At 39.5% G+C, this 20,546-nt stretch overlaps 1 protein-coding gene across 1 annotated transcript in view; it reads right to left on the reverse strand.

Moving 5' to 3' along the window:
- CALN1 (calneuron 1) overlaps positions 1–20,546 on the reverse strand; it is a 579,183-nt gene that overhangs the window by 191,811 nt on the left and 366,826 nt on the right. Inside the window, exon 5 of the mRNA XM_006155014.3 lies at positions 5,928–6,040. Within this exon, the coding sequence (XP_006155076.1) occupies positions 5,928–6,040 (113 nt within the window). The remainder of the gene's footprint in view (positions 1–5,927; positions 6,041–20,546) is intronic.

Raw genomic sequence — 20,546 nt, forward strand, 5'->3', positions numbered from 1 at the left:
GGAATGTTGTCCCCCCATCCCAAGTCCTACCGGTTCAGTCACTTGCTTCTCTCCTCTCCACCAATACCATACACCAACTCCTAAGGCTCACTCCAAACACAATTTTATGTTTTCACCTTTGCTCCTCAAGTCTATCACTGTAATAAAAGTGCACTCACAGAAACTCAACAAATGAAGAGTAAGAACACAGTAAAAGTTCCACATGTTATTTACTACAAAACAGAAAAGTTCTGGGGGCCAGATAGTGACCCTGGTGGTAAAGCACAAAACTTGGTGAGGCTGACCAACATGGGAAGGTTCTGGGTTCACATCCAGAGGTCTCCTTGAGTATGCTGGGCAAGTATGTGTCTGTGATCTGGAGCTGGCTGAGGCTGGGGGCAGACTGCAATGCTGGAACCCTTCTGGAGGTGCTATCTCTGTCTCTCTCTCTCTCTCATGGAAGAAATTTTTTTTTAAAAAAAAGGAGAATAAGAGAGAGAATGAGGTTCCAAGCTGGTTACCAAGAAGTCTGTGAGTCTCACATTCAGAGGGCTGAGTGCCTGGGAGCACCAAAAACCCCAAGACATGATTCTTGGACTTCCTCCTTCAGAAAGAAGCAGCATTGGTAACCTATGCATTGTCCTCTCATCAACAGCGATTTTCTACAATGAACTTAGGGCTCATAACTTCCAAGACTAGAACCAACCGATAAATAATCATTTTTGTGCAATCCCATTTGATTTGATTTACCCTTAGCTGTGTAGGCTAAAATGCTGATAGGAAGAGAACACTGAGAAACAGTTTTAATTAGGAAGAATGAGCCTGCGCCTCGTAAAATCACTTCTCAGGAATACAGAAAACAGCCAGGGTCACAGGTTTCCTCTAAGGTAGGAGGAAGAAGTCAAAGCCTTTGGAAAATCAAGGGTTTGTAATGGCGATGTTGGGTCTGAAAGTGAAACCCAAATACAGAATCTTTGCCCTTTGCAGTAGCCAGCCTTCAAGATGCCCCCTAGTGACCCTCGACTCCTAGTTCAGCAAGAGGGTGTCCCCTACCACGCTGAATACAAACGACCTGTGTAATGATCACACATTGTAGAAACGATCAAGTTTGACTTCCAAGTTAAAAGACATCATAACTACTGCCTTGTACTCTCTTGAATCATTGCTTCTGAGAGGCCGTTGCCATGTCAAGAGGACACTCAAGCAGCACCTCAGAGAGCCCATGTGGTGGGAACCTGAGGCTCCTGCCGACAGCCAGCATTGCCTTGACCGCCATGTGAGTGAGCCACTTGGAAGCACATCCTGCAACTCCAGTCAGGACATCAGATGATCACAGCCCCAGTCAGCATCTTTTTTATTTTTGGAGAGGTTTTCGCTATAGGGCGCATGCGCTCGCCAGACAGAGAGAGAGACATAGAGACAGAAAGTGAGAAATCACCCCCCAGGGGGGATGGTCACGCCGCAGTCCCTTCTCCTCCATTCTCCTCTCGGGATCTTGGGCACGCATGCACACGTGCCTGGCGTGAGTTTTAAGCCACCGGGTCTGGGACGCGAACCGCAGTCGACTACATGGGAGTCCAGTGACATAGCCATTATGCTAACTGCTGGTTCTCTGGTCAGCATCTTGACTGCAACCATGAGACCTGGAGCCAGAACAACTCGGCTTGGCTGCTGACCCACAGAAACGGCATGAGACAGTACATATTTGGTTTTTTATGCCCCTAGATTTTGGTGTAATGTAATATCCCACCATAGATTCTGATACCCACCCAGATATACTCATGTCTGTTTCCAGACGAAACTGTTTCTGCTGGGAAACCTCGCCAAAGTATTTTAAATAGGATGATCTTCTTTACATTTATCAGAGGATGATATCAATATCCTCGGCCTTTCTGCTCCTCGCTTTTATACTAGCTTCAACCCCTATGACTAACAAAGCAGACACGTGTATATACATGTATGCACACACATATATACAAGCATATACACACATGTACACATAGCTTTTTTTTTTAACTTGAAAAACCATTCAAGCAATGGGAATATAAACATTTTTCCTGGAAGGACCGAATGTTCTGAATGTTTCAAGTACCATTTTTTTTCTTGCTCTCTCAGAATGGGCAGGAAGTAGGGGGAGGCAAGAGAGATTGACTATTGTAAATTGATAGCTGTCTCTGTTCTTAGTTGCTAGTCATAAAATTCTGAGCTGGGTGAGCACCAGCAGGAAAGAAATCCCACAGCCACCACTCTGTGCATTTCAGCATTCATTTAAATATTCAGAAGGAAAATTTCTTTCTTTTTCTCTTTTCCCCTACCCCATTATTTTTTTCACTCTGAAAGAGAAGGTGGGTCTTTGGTAAGACAAAAACACTGAGACAAGGCCAGACAGTGGTGCAGTGATAAAACACAACATTCTGCAATTCTGTGACCCACATGGAAAGGTTCTGGGTTCACAACCAGAGACCTCCCTGAATCCACTGGACACACATGATCCAGGGCTGGCTGAGGCTGGCAGTGGATCACAATGTCAAGATCCTGTTTGGTTGTGTCCTTGCTCTCTGTCTCTTTCTGTTGTTCTCACTCATGGAAGAAATAAACTTTATAAAAAGGAAACAAACAAACAAACAAATCCAAGGAACCAGTCTTTCCCTCATTTAAAAAAAAATAAAAGAAAGAAAGCACAAAGATTTTGTAAACATAATGGCATGTCCACATTATGCTAGAGGCAGTTAATACATTGTAAGAGAAATATTGCCTTGCTCTGTGGTTGCTCTACTGTGACAAATCAGGAATATGGGTGGTCTCTACTTGAGGTAAAAGTGCCTGCAGCTCCTTACTCTCCAGAATGGATTCCAGGAAAAATGCTTAAAGTTAGGGAAACCACGGAGCATTCTTCTAGGTTAGTGAGCCCTAAAGACAGAGGCAAAGGGGAGAAAGCTTCATAGAAACATAAGAGAACTTCAAAAAGTTCATGGCGGGGCCAGCAGATGGTGTAATAGTTATGTTACTGGACTTCCATGTAGCTGAACACAGTTTGAGTCCCAGACCTGGCAGCTTAAAACACACCAGGCATGTGAACCCAAGATCACAGGAGAAGAATGGAGGAGAAGGGATTGTGGCATGGCCGTTCCCTGCAGGGAGTGATTTCTCACTTTCTAACCCTCTCTGTCTCTCCAGTGAGTGTGCATGCTCTGTAGCAAAAAATCTCTCTCTAAAACAACAACAACAACAAAATGTTTATGGAGTATGGATTAAAGTATAAGTTTATTTTGGTGTAAAAATTTTGAAATTCATGCATAGTGTTTTTCATAATACATACTTTCCATTAAGTTTTTATAAAGACCTCATAGAGTAGAAACAATGAAGAAGGGAGGCCACAGAGGATAGCAACTTTCAGTTGCCCATCCAGAGTAGACCTACATGGGATGAAAGATGGGCAGGTAGGAAATGATGCTTCTCCAGCCTCTTAATTCTGTGCTCATGTCTTATTTCTACCTGCCCGTCCTTCTCTATGTTGAGGCACTGCCACAAGGCTTCAGAAGTAGAGAAATATTCTCACCACATAGATCCTAACCATGGTCTAGGATACAGTGTTCTCCTGAATCTAGCAGCAGTTCAGGGTTCAGAGGCTCCTATCCAACTTTCCCTGCCCTGGATGTCCTCAGAACCGTGTCCTTTCCCTCTGCTTATCCTCATTTCTCCAGCTTCCCTTAGAGAGTACATCCTGGCCCATGATTTCATCAACCAGCTCTAATGAATCCAAAATCTGAGTGTCCAGCCCGGCCTCTTGTCAGTACTCCAGCCCTGAATGATGTCAGTTGCACACAGACATTCCTCCTCTTCTTGGTCATCTGACCCTCACCTTGCACTCAGCATATTCTGTTTAGAATTCAGCTCCACAAGATGTCTCTGCATCCCCAGGAGCTTATTCCTGTCAAGAATGGCAGGGTGGGAACTTCGGAGTCAGTTTTGTCCCTGCTCTTTCCTCAGGTCCACAACCCACCCTGTGGTGGGCACTGCAGTCTTCCCTTTAAGCTATACCTTGGTATGGCCAATGCCTTTGCTGGGTGCACTGCCTCCAGCCCTTTCCAAACTTCTTTTCTTCTTTTTCTTTCTTTCTATTCTTTCTTTTCCTAAGACAAGGTTTCATTGAGTCATGCTCCTCAACCCTCCCGAGTAGCTGAACCCAGAGGCACACAACCACTACACCTGGCTCTTTTTCAGACTAAATCCTGCTATGTTTCATCATCTTCTCAAGTTTCTGGGATTACAGGAGCATGCTACTACGCCTGGCCTTTAGGTTGGACTTGGCATTGAATTCAGGACTCCTGTGTGGCCTCAGACTATAGAACTCAGTGTTTTAGCAGTGCACATCACCACAGCTGATAAAATGCCCTCTTTTCTTCCTTTGTACTTAATCTCACCCATATTTCAAGATTCAAAGCAAGTGCCCCATTCCTTAAAGCATTACCTGACCCTTCAATACTACCATTTTTTCTTCTTGGTCTTCTGTTCATTCTATTGAAAACTGAGGACCTACTATGTTCAATGTGTTAGGGGCTGAGGAGGCTACAATAGGGACGTCTCCAGCTTCAAGAAGATTATAGTCTAATGACCATCACACTAAATAATCACTTCTTTGTTTTCTTTCTCTTAATTGTGTTTCTCCAGTCAAATTCTTTAATAGCCAGTTCTGAGTCTCAAGTGTCTTTTGTAAAATTCATGACTAAGAGATTACAAAGCACATAAATTCTTAATAAATACCTGTTGGTCATATGCAAGTTAGTTACCAGAATAAGACTAGATACATGTAAAATGCAATCCTAATCTAGATTACAGAGATTCTCTTTGGTGAAGGAAAAAACACATGTCAAGAAATTAAAGAAATCATGCTGTGTTTGAAAGATGTTTTATAAGTCTAACCAGTCATTTGATTTACCTTGACAGACAACTTAGTTAACTCAAATTTAAACATAATAACTGATAATTCATTCCCCACATCCCATATTCATGAAATAATAGTCACATTTTCAGATTAAAGAATTCACATAAAAATGACATGGAAACGCTTTAATAATTAGAGTATGGGTATTTGGAACTCCCTAAGAGATTAGATAAGATAAAAATCACGGTAAATTGAAAAGCATGGAATACACATTCTTAGGTAAAACCATTCTGTCCTGTTAAGGACGTGAGTATCAATATGATCCAAAGAAAAGAGGCAACCACACTATCCTCTCAGCAAAGATCTCCTGGAACCAGGATCAGAGGCAAAACTGGCTCACATAATACCAGTGAGACTTTTTAAAGTGTCTCCAGGAAAAACTTATATAAATCAAAAGTGAAAGAATCTCACTTCTCCAAAAATGTAAAATTTCTGCTATCAAGAAGAAATAGGGATATATTTCATTCCTCCAAATCTTTTTTTTTTTTTCCAGAGAGGTTTTTGCTATAGGGCGCGTGCGCTCACCAGAAAGACAGAGAGAAACAGAGAGACAGAAAGTGAGAAATCACCCCCCAGGGGGGATGGCCACACCGCAATCCCTTCTCCTCTATTCTCCTCTCGGGATCTTGGGCACGCACGCACATGCACCCGGCGTGAATTTAAGCCACTGGGTCCAGGACTCGAACTGTGGTCGGCTACATGGGAGTCCAGCGACATAGCCATTACACTAACTGCTGGTCCCTCATTCCTCCAAATCTTTAATGAGTACAGTTTTGATTCTTTGTTCAGAAGACCTAGTATGGGTCAACTTAGATGTCCAGTGTACAGTTTTGATTCTTTGTTCAGAAGACCTACTATGGGTCAACTTACATGTCCAACTCAAGGGACAGATGATATTCCTATCAGAAGAGAACCTTGTATGCTGAACAGAAGCTCAACAATTCAGAGTCAAAAGTTAGTCCCAGACACATGTTTATTGTCAACCTTAAAAGTTCTCACTTACCTGCCAGAATATGCTATCTATTGTGTTTCCAAGAAAACCATCACGACCTTCTGAAGACACCAGTTTGGGGCCAAGAATTGTCATGAATTCATCAAAATCCACCTGGCCATCTCCTAGAAAAAGAAGATACAAATAAGAGTCATAAAGTAGCTCAGCTCGACCTATTGTATACAGTGCAATGGATATCACTGTGCTCTTCTCCTTGGCACTACCTCATAAATGAAGAAGAGCTGATAGCATTACTGAACATTGTTCAGCATTCTTTTATTTTTTGTTTTTCTAAAAAGAAAAGAAAAAGGTTATTTTTTCCATGATCTAGAGATATGGAGAAACACACCACCCCAAGAAGGTCTAGACACTGCAATTCACCCTCAGCCTTCAGCCAATCCTGGATCATGGACATTCATGTGCCCAGCATAACTCAAGGAACTTTCCAGCCTTGAACAGGTTCCTAGTGTACTCAGGGAAGTCTCCCGTCTCTAACTGGGAAACTTCCTGTGTGAGATTTACCACTGTTCCACTTTCTAGTCCCTGTTCAACATTCTTAAAACACCAAAAGCCTTATGAAGAGTTCACAAGCTTGTCACTAAAATATGTCCACCAGGCAGACACTCCAGCTCCTGGCAATGATGTAGCGGGTACCATTTTCCCACTGGCATGGCAAGTCAGTGGGAAAGAAAAGGTTTAGCTTCCAAATGGGAGGAGTGGTCAGTGAATGACTGGAAGGAAATCAATTTTTCTCTCATTATTCAACAAGATAAAGGGATCTAAAATTTCACCCTTACTGGGAATTATAAGGATACTAAATCAAGTGATAAGGAGGTATCATCTTGCCTTTCAAGTTAGCAAACACTTCTGAAAGAAAGCTACTGGATGCTGGCAGAGGTACAGAGAGATAGGCTCTCTTATGCATTCCTGGTATACTTGTCCCAGATATTGACTGGCAGTACTTATTAAGACACTATAAAATGCTGGTTCCTTTTAATGTAATAACTGCATTTTTCAAGACAAGGAAATTATCTTGAAAGTAGTACAAGATGTTTGCACACAGTCATCTAGCATTTGTAAAAAGAAAAAACTGAAAGCTAGAGATAGAAGACTGCCCCAGTCTTCCTGGTATTTGACACCTCTGAAAGCTAACATCACGTGGCTCCAAGTCTCAGATGAGGCACACTTTTTTATGCGTGTGCTGACCCTCTCCTCACTCCATGTCATCTTCACTAGTCCTAGCTGGGGCTGAATGTCTCCGACTAGAATATGTATGCTACATAGACAGTGGACCTCATCCTGAATAACTGGCACTCAAGGAGAACTAACAGTTCTTGAAGGCTTTAGAAACTCAAGGATAAGGGTCACTTTTTATGATGACTTTATGAGACCTTCACTAAAATATGGTCACCAGGCAGTCACTCCAGCTCCTGGCTATGATGTAGTGGGCACCATTCTCACTTGGACCCTTAGAAGAGGATGGTCCACAGTATGTGGCAAAACCCATGCTTCTCAACAGGAGGAGAATTGGGGTTATCTCCAAAGAGTCACCTTCTAGGTAGCAGAAGGAGATAGACCACCCATCACTGAAAACAGCCGCTGCCCCACGGCTGCAGGGCAAGGGAGGCACAGCAATGTGCAATTGATGCATTTCAAGGGCCCACAGGGAACTCTGGTGCAACTCATCACAGCACCAGGCGGTGCTCACAGATCTGCTCTTGGCTGAGAACTACAGACCAGAAGCTGACGGGCAGAAATGATACTTCTGAAATGCTTCTTGCCCAAGTGAAGGGAGCAGCTCATTTTTTTTTTTAAAGAGAATTATTTATTTAATTTTATCATTATTATTATTATTTTTTAACTTGATACAGATAGTCACCAGAGAGAAGAAAAGTGAGAAAGCAAGCCACCAAGTCCAAGACTCAAACTGCAGTTGGCCATGTGGGAGTCCAGCACCCCAACCGTCATGCCAACTGCTGGCCCCAAGGGAGCAGCTCATTTCTAATGAAAAATTGAAAGCTAGAGGAAGAAGACTGCCCCAGTCTTCCTAGTATTTGACACCTCTGAATGCTAACTTCACGTGGCTCTAAGTCTCAGATGGGGCGCACTTTTTATATGTGTGCTGACCCTTTGGCCAGAGAGGAAGCACTGGGGGTGGGGGCGGTTACTCAGGATCCAGAGGATAGGAGGACATGTGACTTGGCAGAAAGGTCTAGATCGTAAGAGGATTTACTTCCAGCTATTTAGGTGAGGACATCTGGAATCCTGGACTTTTTGTTGTCAAAATAGTATACACTCCTTCCATCATCACCCCCTGCTGGAATAATGTGATCTTCTATAATGAAGCAGGAGAAAGCTAAGAAATGGAAGCAGGTAAAGGGACCTAGAGCATCTGCCTATGTGGCTAGACAGAAAAACTGATCAGAGTAGACAATTTCCTACCCAAGGTAATGTAGGCAGGAGATTTCCAGTGGGGGATGTCTAACTGATTAATCAATTTGATATGGCCAGTGAGATAAACCAGTGGGCCCAGCTACATTGATAGAGCCAATGAAATGAGATCAGTGGGCCCAGCCAACGGTCAACTAACATGACTAAGATTTAAAAATTATAAACCTCACTGAATGTAACTAACTGTGGGGCCTTTGAGCCACTCTGTCAGCTCAGGCCTGCTCCTACCTCTTAGGAGTGTACATTTGCTTTTACTTAATAAACTACCTTTTTCTTTCATTATTGGTGAATTTCATTCAGTTCTTTGTCCAAAACACCAAGTAACTGGATATTATTGCAAAAGCCATCCCACAACAATAAGTATATTGGGTCCTCAGAAAAGTCCTGAGTATTTTGCTATGCAAAAATGCGTCATTACTTTTCCGATGACCCAATATGTTTGGTCTTTGTCCTTATTTCCTGTGGGAAAAACCCTTGTATTCATAAAACACTCATAAGGGAACCAGCAGTTAGCGTAATGGCTATGTCGCTGGACTCCCACGTAGTCGACCGCGGTTCGTGTCCCGGACCTGGTGGCTTAAAACTCACGCCGGGCGCGTGTGCATGCGTGCCCAAGATCCCGAGAGGAGAATGGAGGAGAAGGGATTGCGGCGTGACCATCCCCCCTGGGGGGTGATTTCTCGCTTTCTGTCTCTATGTCTCTCTCTGTCTGGCGAGCGCACGCGCCCTATAGCAAAAACCTCTCCAAAAAATAAATAAATAAATAAATAAATAAAACACTCATAAAATCCTTATATTTTCCTAAGTGATAGAAATACAAGGAGCATCTTTTGTTCTACCCTAGTATTTGGCCTTTGACCCCAGTTCCTGACAGAGCTCCTAATCCCTTGGAATTTCTTCCTTATGGTTTGATCATTTGTTAGAATGAGGTGATTCTTGGTGGACTCCTGGATGGAGCTGGTCACCAGAAAGCCCAAACAATGATAAGAAGTTTTGAAATTTCAGTCCCTACTTCCTCCCCCACACTTCAGGGAGGGAAGAGGAGCTGGAATTTGAGTTAATAACTAATCACGCCTATGTGATGAATCCTCTATAAAAATCCCTAATGCATGGGGTTCAGAGAGCTTCTGGCCTGGTGCTCATGAAGGTACAGGAAGAGTGGTGTGCCCAGAGAGGGCATGGAAGCCCCTCACCCTGCCCCCTCACCTTGCCCCTTGCACCTCTTCCATCTGGCAGTTCCTGAGTTGTACCCTTTATAATAAGTAGGTAAATAAAAACTTTCCTGAGTTCTATAAACTGTTCTAGCAAATGATTGAATCCAAGGAAGGGGTGGTGGGAACCTCCAATTTATGGTCAGACACACAGGTAGCAGCCTGGACTTTGACTGTCTTCTGAACTGAAGGCAGTCTGTGGAACTAATTGCTAACTCTAGGTAGTGAGGTGGGAGACAGGGACCCTAAAATTATAGTTAGGGTCAAGGCCTAAAACGGAATCACAGGATGGCTAAGTTTTAAGATGGAAACAAACAGCTTGGCTGCTTGGTCAGGAGAGACCGCTTGCAACAGGGGGCTCAGTGATTGACCTAAGCACCATGACCTAGAACTAAAACAAATGCTTTTTCCAGGCCATACCACACTCAGGGAAGAAGATATGATGATTTTTATGGCCCAAAGCCTCTAGACAAAGAATCTCCTGACCTTTGCATCCACTCCAAAATTAGGAGAATAACTGGATTCATCCAACATGTGCCCCTCTCCACCACCAGGGGAAAGCATGCTTCAGCCCCACCTGAAAACAAGCCTGAACTAGCCTTCTGACCTGGATAAAAACCCCTCGCCCCAGTCCCTCCTTGGCAACCCATTTTCCAGGATCCCTCCCTTTTTGGGAGCTCTGTGTTTCCTTCCCTTGCCTTGAATATACTTCTCATCTTGCTATACCTGCTCTGTGTGTCTGCGTCTCTAATTTTTTGTGAGCATGAGACAAAAACCAGTGTCCTGCTGTAAGGTGCTGGGCCCAATCACCCCTGTACCCCCATGTTCCTGCATCGGTAGGGAGTAAAAGAAATGAATTTTACTGTATGACACCCAGTCAGCATCTGAGGAGAATTGGGGAATTTCTTGGTGAGGAGGAAAGCTCACTTTGATGACTAGAAATATTGAGTGTTGCGAGTGAAATAATAGGGAAAAAAAGTGTTTTTTTTTTTCCCCATACACTCCCTTTTTACTTCATTGAACAAAGGGAGATTCTTCCAGGCTCACAGTTGGAGAAATAATCAGCATAGGCCCCCTTCAGCTCTCTCTCTCTTTCTCAGGATGTTTCTCAGTGCTGCTTCTTGAGTGTAAGGACCCAGCACATTTTCTGTGACCTTCTATAAATGAAGACTTCTCCTTCTAATATATAGCTTGAAGCCAGCCCTCCTGGTAGCATAAAGGTTCTATTCAGATTCTGACTGAGGAGAGGGCCTCTTTAGTAAGTCCTGGTTTAATAGGGCCAAGAACACCCCAAAAGCTGATGCTGTACCCAGAAATCTAGTGCCAACATCCCCACCCCCTATCCCCCCACCATCCTAAGGAAATTGAGACAAATAGAAATTCAGAATTGGTCTAACAAATGTGGCCTGTCCAGGCTTGGCAGAGTGACATTAAAGTGCTATTACACAGTCATGTGTCTTCAAAGACAAAGGTGGACATTGTCCCAGATCCTCCACCCCTCATGAAATGTGGAAGGATTCTAAATGCACCAACTTTATTGCTTTATGAATCTTGAACGAGCAAGAGACTGCAAAAAGAAAGGATGGAATTCACTCCTACCAGGTCTCGTTCTCCCTCTCAAGCTTCCAAATATCATGATCCACTTAACAAGAAGTACAGGAAACTAACCTGCCAAGGACTGCGTCTTGGGGCTTCCTGCTGCTATGTGAGTCAAAGTAATGAACTTGAACTAGGGCAAGAAGCTGCAGGAGGGCCAGGACTGTACAACATTCATTAAGACCAACCAGCTGAAATTTTTGCAAAGAAGTAAAATAATAATAAAAGCCACTGCAAAATAAAAGAAAGGAAAAGAATATAAACAAGAGAAAAATCAGGTGGGCTTTAAAGGGCAATAAGGAGAGACAGTTAAAATCAACTCATTAAATTCCAAAAGCATACCTACAAAGGGCCAGGTGAGTGGGCACTAATGTATGGACCAACAGAGAGATACAGGAAACACAGGCTTAGCCTCCAGGAACTTGCAGTCCCTTACCCAAGGCAGGATCAAGTGAGAGCTGGAACTGACCTGAACGCATTTTACTAGGCCAGGACAAATGTGAGAGTGTAGACTCCAAAGAGGTCATTCCCAATGGTTTTGCCTGGAGCCTTTAAAGGAGGGAAGGATTCTTACAAGCGGAAAAGGAAGACAACTCAAGCAGCCTGAGCAAGGGTGAAGACACTAGAAAGGATGGAAAGAGTCTGGGAGTAGCGACTGCCCTCTCTTCATCCAAGATAGAGGATTCCTGTCGGAAGGGAGCAGGTGGAGGGGGCAGTGGAAAGTGCCCACACCTGTGTGTGAGGGCATCGGCACTTTGCTCACTTAAGATCCATCTGGTAACAGTGTGCAGGGTGGATTGGAGAAGCAGAACTGGCCCCCAGAAAGAGTCCTGGGTGAGACAATGGGAACGGAAGGTCAAGGTGGAGGAAGGGAGTAGAGAACCAGATCCAGGGTAAAGTATTCCAAGTGTAACTGAAAAGACATAGCAAATTCCTCCGAAAGCAGGAAGAGAAAGAGGCAAGAGTGACTGAGGTTTTGAGTTGGGAATATGGGAAGGACCACAGAGCTTAGGAACAATAGAGAGGTCAGGAGGAGGGCAGGTTTGGGAGACGCTGACTTTGAGGAGCTCATAGGATGGAGGGATGGGAGCTTAGGGGTTTTGGGGAAGCTAAAAGTATGGATTTCAGAGTCCTTAGGATCTATGGAAAGATCTCTAAGATCTTCAAAATAGAGTTCAAGTTTAAAAAAAAAGCAAGCTGCAGAAGCAGAGTGTATTTTAGTATGCCATAACTTGGTTTAAAAAAATGGCAATATCCTTGATTTGCTTATCACACACTGCACACATGCTTTGAAAATCCATATGGCACCCACAAAGATGTACGACAATTAAATGTAAATAAGTTACTTTTTAAAAAGAGGTCAGAAAGACTATACTTGTTTATTTGAATAGGTATTTTAATAAAAATATATGGAAATATACCCAACAGCTCCATCCCGCCCCCCCCTCCAAAAAAAATACTCATTATAGGGGTTTATTCATGGCCAGGTTTGAGCAGATAGGGCATAGAAATGAGAGAGAATCTTCTCAGGGAATTTTTTTTCTGCTTTCTTTTTAAAATTCTGGTTAAAAATACACACACACACATATACACACATATATATCATAAAATAAAATGTACCATCTTTAGCATTTTAAGAATACAGGGTCAGTGGTATTAAATGTATTCATGGGGCCAGCAGGTGGCATGGTGATTTAGGACACTGGATTCCCACATGGCCGACCCTAGTTTGAGACCTGGACCTGGCAGCTTGCTTTCTTCTCTCTCTGTCTGTCTCTCTCTCACTCTGTCCTTCTCTGGTCTAATTTAAAATAAACAAATAAAGTTAAATAAAGTAATTATTTAAAAAGAAAATGTATTCATAATGCCTGTGCAGCCATTACCACCATTCACGTCAAGAACATTTTTCGTACTGTAAAGCTAAAACTTTTTACTCATTTAAACAATAATGTCCCATTCCCTTCTCCCACCAGCCCAGAGCAACCAAAATTCTATTTTCTATCTCTATGAATTTAACTACTCTACGTATTTCATAAAAGTGGAATCATACAGTATCTGCCTTTTAGTGACTGGCTTATTTTACTTCCCATAACATCCTTGAGGTTCACTCATGTTGCAGCATGTGTCGGAACAAATCTAGAGATCTGATGTACAACGTGTAATACCCATGAGACCTTATAGATAATAAAATTGTGCCATATGCGGAATCCATGCAAAATGAGATTTTAGCTGAGCTTGCCACAAAGCAAATAAATGGGAAACATTTTTACTATCAATATGTGTCCCATATTCAATATGGTAACCTTTTTACTTTCTCTATGTGTCCCACAACATCGTGTCGTATACCTTAACTATACACAATAAAACTTGTTTTAAAAACTAACATTAAAAAAGAAATAATATTCAATCGCATGTACATACCACATTTTGCTTATCCATTCATCTGTCAATGGACACTTGGGTTGTTTCCACATTTTACCTATCAGTAATAATACTTCTATGAACATGGATATGCAAACATCTCAAGATCTTATTTCAATTCCTTTGAGTTTATACAAAAATTGGTGGATTATAAGATAATTTTATTTTTGACTTTTTAAATGACCATTATTTACTTTAGCAGCTACACCATTTTACACTCACCAACAAATGCTCAAACAAGGGTTCTAGTTATTCTACATTCACCCTCATTATTTATTTACTTTTTGATAATAGCCAGCTTCATGAGTGTGACATTGATTTGCATTTCCCTGATGACTAATGATGTTAAGCATCTTTTCATACATTTATTGGCCATTTATATATCTCATTTGGAGAAATGTCTGTTTAAATACTTTGCCCGTTTTATGAATTTGGTTCTTCATTTTTTGTTGTTGAGTTTTAGAAGTTCTCTATATATTCAGGTATTAATACCTTATCAGATATATCATTTGCAAATATTTTCTCCCATTACGTGAGGTATTTATTCTATTTAGAGTGTCTTTTATTCTTATTTTTTTAAGAATTATTTTATTTTATTTTATTTTATTTTGACCAGAGAGGGACAGAGTGAGAAAGAGAGAGCGAAAGTGAGAAAGTAAGCTGTCAGGTCCAGGATTCAAACCACAATTGGCCATGTGGGAGTCCAGCGCCCAAGTGTCTTTTATATTTTTTAGAGAGATATTTTTGCTATAGGGCACATGTGCTTGTCAAGAGACAGAGAGACAGTGAGAAATCACTCCCATGGGGGAGGATGGCCATGCCACAATCCCTTCTCCTTCATTCTCCTATCAGGATTTTGGGCATGCAAGCAAACACACCTAGCATGAGGGTCCAGGACTCCTACTGTGGTTGGCCATGTGGGAGTCCAGCACCTTAATCACTACACCACCTCCTGTCCCTGAGAGTGTCTTTCGATACATATAATTTTTCGTATTTATGAAGTCCAATTTGTTTCTTTATTTTGCTGTCCATGTCCTTTGGTGTAGTATAAGAAATTACTGCTAAATCCAATGTGTTGAAGCTGTGACCTATGTTTTATCTAAAAGTTTTATATTTTTAGGCTAACATTTAGGTGTTTGACTCAGGTTGAGTTCATCTTTGTATAAGGTGGTGTGTAAGGAACCAACTTCATTCTTTGGGCATGTAAATATCAGTTTTCCCATTACCACTTATTGAAAAGATTGTCCTTTTCCCACTGGATGGACATGATGGACTATTTATTTCTTCACAAATATGTGAAGATTTATTTATGTACTCTTCATTCTATTCTATTGATCTACGTGTCTTTCCTTATGCCGGTACCACAATGTTTTGATTATTGTCGTTCGGCAGTAAGTTCTGAAAACAAGAAGAGCTTTCTAGTTTTGTTCTTACTTTTCAAGATTGTTTTGGCTATTTAGGGTACTTTGAGATTCCATATAAATTTAAGGATGGTTTTCCTATTTTTTTTGTCAAAAAGCATAATATTGATTGCATGGTATTAAAGTGAATCACTTGATTGCATTGAATCTGTAAATTTCTTTAAATAGTATGACGTCTTAAGATATTGTTAAATATGGAATGTGTTTTCATATTTATGTCTTCTTTAATTTCTTTCATCAATATTTTGTAGTTTTCATTGTATAAGTCATTCATTTCCTTGGTTAATTTAATTCCTATATATTTTTTCATGCTATTGTTAATGCAATTATTTTCTTAATTTAATTTTCAGATTGTTCATGGTTAGCATATAAAAACATAACTGATTTTTGTCTGTTGACATTGTATCCTGCTACTTTACAGAATTCATTTATTAGTTCTAATAGACTTGATAGACTATTTAGGGTTTTCTACATATACAGACTGAGACTCCCTTATCCAAAATGCTTGGGACCGGAAGTGGGTTTTGTTTGTTTGTTTTTTTGTTTTTGCTTTTGTTTGTTTGTTTGGTTGGTTGGGGTATTTTTGTATTTTTTGGGTTATATTGGTACTTTTCCTTGTTAGGGTTTTTTTTCCCCCCCTTTTAAATATATTTTATTTTTTATATACATTCAATCACTGTATATCATTACAGTATGCAAAATGAATTTTCCCAGCATGAGTACACTAAATATTAGTCCAGTCAAAGATACTATCATATATGCTATCAACAGATAGGTTTCCCCTTTTGTGACCCTCACATGCTTCATGTTTTGAATTTTAGGGTTTTTTCCCCTCACATTTTGGAATATTCACATGGATATAATGAGATATCTTGAGGCTAGATCCCAAGTCTACATATAAAATTCACTCATGTTTCATGTATATCTTATACTCAGGGCCTGAACATAATTTTATACAATATTTTTATTGCAGCATCTTGACTGTTATTCATCATATGAGGTCAGGTACAGAATTTTTCATATGTGACATCATGTCAGCAGTCAAAAAAATTTCACATGTTGGAGAGTTTACGATTTTGGATTTTCAGATTAGGGGCTTAATTTGTAAAATCATATCATCTGTTAACAGAGATCATTTGACTTTTTCTTTTCCAATTTGGGTAGATTTTATTTCTCGTTCTTGCCTAATTACTCTGACTAGAACCTTCAGTACCAGGTTGAGTAGAAGTGACAAAAGCAGGCACCCTTGTCTTGTTGCTGATCTTAGTGGAAAAGTTTTCAGCCTTTCATTACTGAGTATGATGTTCATGTGGATGTTTCGTATATGGCTTTTATTTCGCTGACGTAGTTTCCTTCTATTCTTAGTGTGCTAAGTGTTTTCATCAGGGAAGGGTGTTAAATTTTGTCAAATTCTTTTTCTACATCAATTGAGATGACCGTGTGGTTTTCCCCCCTCTGCATTTTGTTAACGTTGTGATTTACATTGATTAGTTTTTATATTTTGAACCATTTTTGCATTCCAGAAATAAATTCCTCTTAGCCATGGTACGTACTTTTAATATGCTGCTGAATTCAGTTTGCTATTATTTTGTTGAGGATCTTTGTATCACTGTTCATCAGTGATACTGTTTTATAGTTTTCTTTTCATGCAGTGTCTTTGCCTGGCTGTGGCATCAATGTAGTGCCGGCCTTGTAGACTGAGTTTGGAAATGCTTCTCTTTATTTGGAAAAGTTTGAGGACGGTTGTTGTTACATCTTTATTTTTTTGTAGAATTCATCAGCAAAGTTATCCAGTCCAAGACTTTTCTTTGTTGGAAGATTTTTGATTACTGATTCAATTACCTTACTAATTACAGGCTACTCAGATTTTCTACTTCTTCCTCATTTAGTTGTGATAGCTTTTTTTGTTGTTGTTTTAGGAAATTGTACATTTCATCTATATTATTTAATTTATCAGTATAAAATTGTGTATAATACTGTCTTAGAATCTGTTACTTCTATAGAGTCAGTAGTAATGTCTCCACTTTCATTTCTAATTCTAGTAATTTGAGTCTTCTCGTTTTTTCTTAGCCTAACTAGCTAAAGGCTATTAAATTTTTTATTTAAATAAAAACAAAAGTTAAACAATTTTTTAAAAATCATTTCCATGAACCAGCTTTTGGGTTCATTGATGTTTCTCTATTGTTTTTCTATTTTCTATTTGTTCAGAGAGAGGTTTTTGCTATAGGGTGCATACGCTCACCAGAGAGAGAGAGAGAAATCATCCCCACAGGGGATATGGCCATTCCACAACCCCTTCTCCTTCATTCTTCTCTTGGGATCTTGAGCATGCATGCACCTGGTGTGAGTTTTAAGCCACCGAGTCTGAGACTCGAACCACGAGCGACTACGTGGGAGTCCAGTGACATAACTATTAGGCCATCTGCTGATCCCCTCTATTCTGTTTTTTTTTTAATGTCCACTTCAATCTTTATTGTTTCCTTCCCTCCACTAGCTTTGGGTTTAGTTTGTTCTTTTTCTAGTTCCTTAATTTGTAAATTTAGGATGTTAATTTGAGATATTTCGTGTTTTTTAATGTAAGTGTTCATGTCAGCAGTCAAAAAAATTTCACATGTTGGAGAGTTTACGATTTTGGATTTTCAGATTAGGGGCTTAATTTGTAAAATCATATCATCTGTTAACAGAGATCATTTGACTTTTTCTTTTCCAATTTGGGTAGATTTTATTTCTCGTTCTTGCCTAATTACTCTGACTAGAACCTTCAGTACCAGGTTGAGTAGAAGTGACAAAAGCAGGCACCCTTGTCTTGTTGCTGATCTTAGTGGAAAAGTTTTCAGCCTTTCATTACTGAGTATGATGTTCATGTGGATGTTTCGTATATGGCTTTTATTTCGCTGACGTAGTTTCCTTCTATTCTTAGTGTGCTAAGTGTTTTCATCAGGGAAGGGTGTTAAATTTTGTCAAATTCTTTTTCTACATCAATTGAGATGACCGTGTGGTTTTCCCCCCTCTGCATTTTGTTAACGTTGTGATTTACATTGATTAGTTTTTATATTTTGAACCATTTTTGCATTCCAGAAATAAATTCCTCTTAGCCATGGTACGTACTTTTAATATGCTGCTGAATTCAGTTTGCTATTATTTTGTTGAGGATCTTTGTATCACTGTTCATCAGTGATACTGTTTTATAGTTTTCTTTTCATGCAGTGTCTTTGCCTGGCTGTGGCATCAATGTAGTGCCGGCCTTGTAGACTGAGTTTGGAAATGCTTCTCTTTATTTGGAAAAGTTTGAGGACGGTTGTTGTTACATCTTTATTTTTTTGTAGAATTCATCAGCAAAGTTATCCAGTCCAAGACTTTTCTTTGTTGGAAGATTTTTGATTACTGATTCAATTACCTTACTAATTACAGGCTACTCAGATTTTCTACTTCTTCATAATTTAGTTGTGATAGCTTTTTTTGTTGTTGTTTTAGGAAATTGTACATTTCATCTATATTATTTAATTTATCAGTATAAAATTGTGTATAATACTGTCTTAGAATCTGTTACTTCTATAGAGTCAGTAGTAATGTCTCCACTTTCATTTCTAATTCTAGTAATTTGAGTCTTCTCGTTTTTTCTTAGCCTAACTAGCTAAAGGCTATTAAATTTTTTATTTAAATAAAAACAAAAGTTAAACAATTTTTTAAAAATCATTTCCATGAACCAGCTTTTGGGTTCATTGATGTTTCTCTATTGTTTTTCTATTTTCTATTTGTTCAGAGAGAGGTTTTTGCTATAGGGTGCATACGCTCACCAGAGAGAGAGAGAGAAATCATCCCCACAGGGGATATGGCCATTCCACAACCCCTTCTCCTTCATTCTTCTCTTGGGATCTTGAGCATGCATGCACCTGGTGTGAGTTTTAAGCCACCGAGTCTGAGACTCGAACCACGAGCGACTACGTGGGAGTCCAGTGACATAACTATTAGGCCATCTGCTGATCCCCTCTATTCTGTTTTTTTTTTAATGTCCACTTCAATCTTTATTGTTTCCTTCCCTCCACTAGCTTTGGGTTTAGTTTGTTCTTTTTCTAGTTCCTTAATTTGTAAATTTAGGATGTTAATTTGAGATATTTCTTGTTTTTTAATGTAAGTGTTTATAGCTGTACCGTCCACCCTTCACACTGTTTTCACAGTGTTCCATAAGTCTGAGTATGCTGCATTTTCATTTTCCTCTAAGTATTTTTTAATTTCCCTCGTGATTTCTCCTTTGATCTATTGGTTGCTTAAGACTTTGCTATTTAATTTCCACAAATTTGTGAACTTTCCAGTTATCCTCACGTTGTTAATTTCTAATTTCATCCTGGGGAAGTTACTTGACATATTTATGTCGTTAAACCTATTAAGACTTAATCTGGTCTAACATTGTCCATCCTGAACAATGTCCATCTGCACTTGAGATGAATGTGCATGCGTCTGTTCCTGGGTAGAGAATTCTGTATATATTTTATCAGGTTATTATGCTGTTAAAGCCCTCTATTTCCTTATTTATCTTCTGTCTAGTGTTCTGTTCAGTATTGAGATGAATAGAAGTCTCCTATTAGGTTGTAAATTGTCTATCTATCTCTTAATTTCTGTCAGTCTTTCCTTTATATATTTTTATGGTTTGTCATTAAGTTCAGAATATTTATAATCAATATTAAACTTGTTCCATGGAACGCTTGTGAATACATAATGTCCTTCTTTGTATTTGACACAGTCTTGTTGTTTGATATTAGTATAGACACCCCTGCTCTCTATTGGTTACTATTTACATGAAATATCTTTTTATCATTCTTTCATATTTGATCTATTTGACTCTAAATCTAGAGTCTCTTATAAATAGTACTTTGAACATGCTTTTTTTAACCCATTCTGCCAGTCTCTTTTAATAGGAGAGTTTAATTCATTTGCACTTAAAATAATTACTGATAAGGAGAGACTTAGTTCTACCCTTTTGCTATTTGTTTTCTATATGTCTTATTGCCTTTTTGTCCCTCATTTTTCCATTATTGTCTTCTTTTGTGTCTAGCTGTTTTTTTGTAGTGAAATATTTAAATTTCTTTCTAATTTTCTTTTGTGTATATTCTAAAGCTGTTTACTTTGTTGTTACCATAGGAATTGTATCTCAAATCCCAAATTTATTTAACACTTGAATTTGAATTTATACTGACTTAACTTCAATAGCATAAGAATTCGGCTTCTCTTCAGCACTTGGCCTATTCCTTGCTGTTGCTGATGTCACTAAATTTTTATACAGTGTGTCTCCCAAAACATAAACTAGTTATATTTTTAAAGGCATTAGTCTCTCACACTATGCAGAAAACGAGATGCAGTTATAAACCAAAATTAAAATAATACTAACATTTAGACTAATAATTATACAAAATACATATTTATTTTTTTAAATCTTGTAGAATACAAAAGGCAGAATTACCATTTGTTGTTACAATTTTTTTTTGTTTGTTTTTTTTGTTTTTGACATAGCTCATGTATGCTTATTAGAGAGA

This window comes from Tupaia chinensis, unplaced genomic scaffold, assembly GCF_000334495.1.
Source record: "Tupaia chinensis unplaced genomic scaffold, TupChi_1.0 Scaffold000429_1, whole genome shotgun sequence".
Lineage (NCBI taxonomy): Eukaryota > Metazoa > Chordata > Mammalia > Scandentia > Tupaiidae > Tupaia > Tupaia belangeri.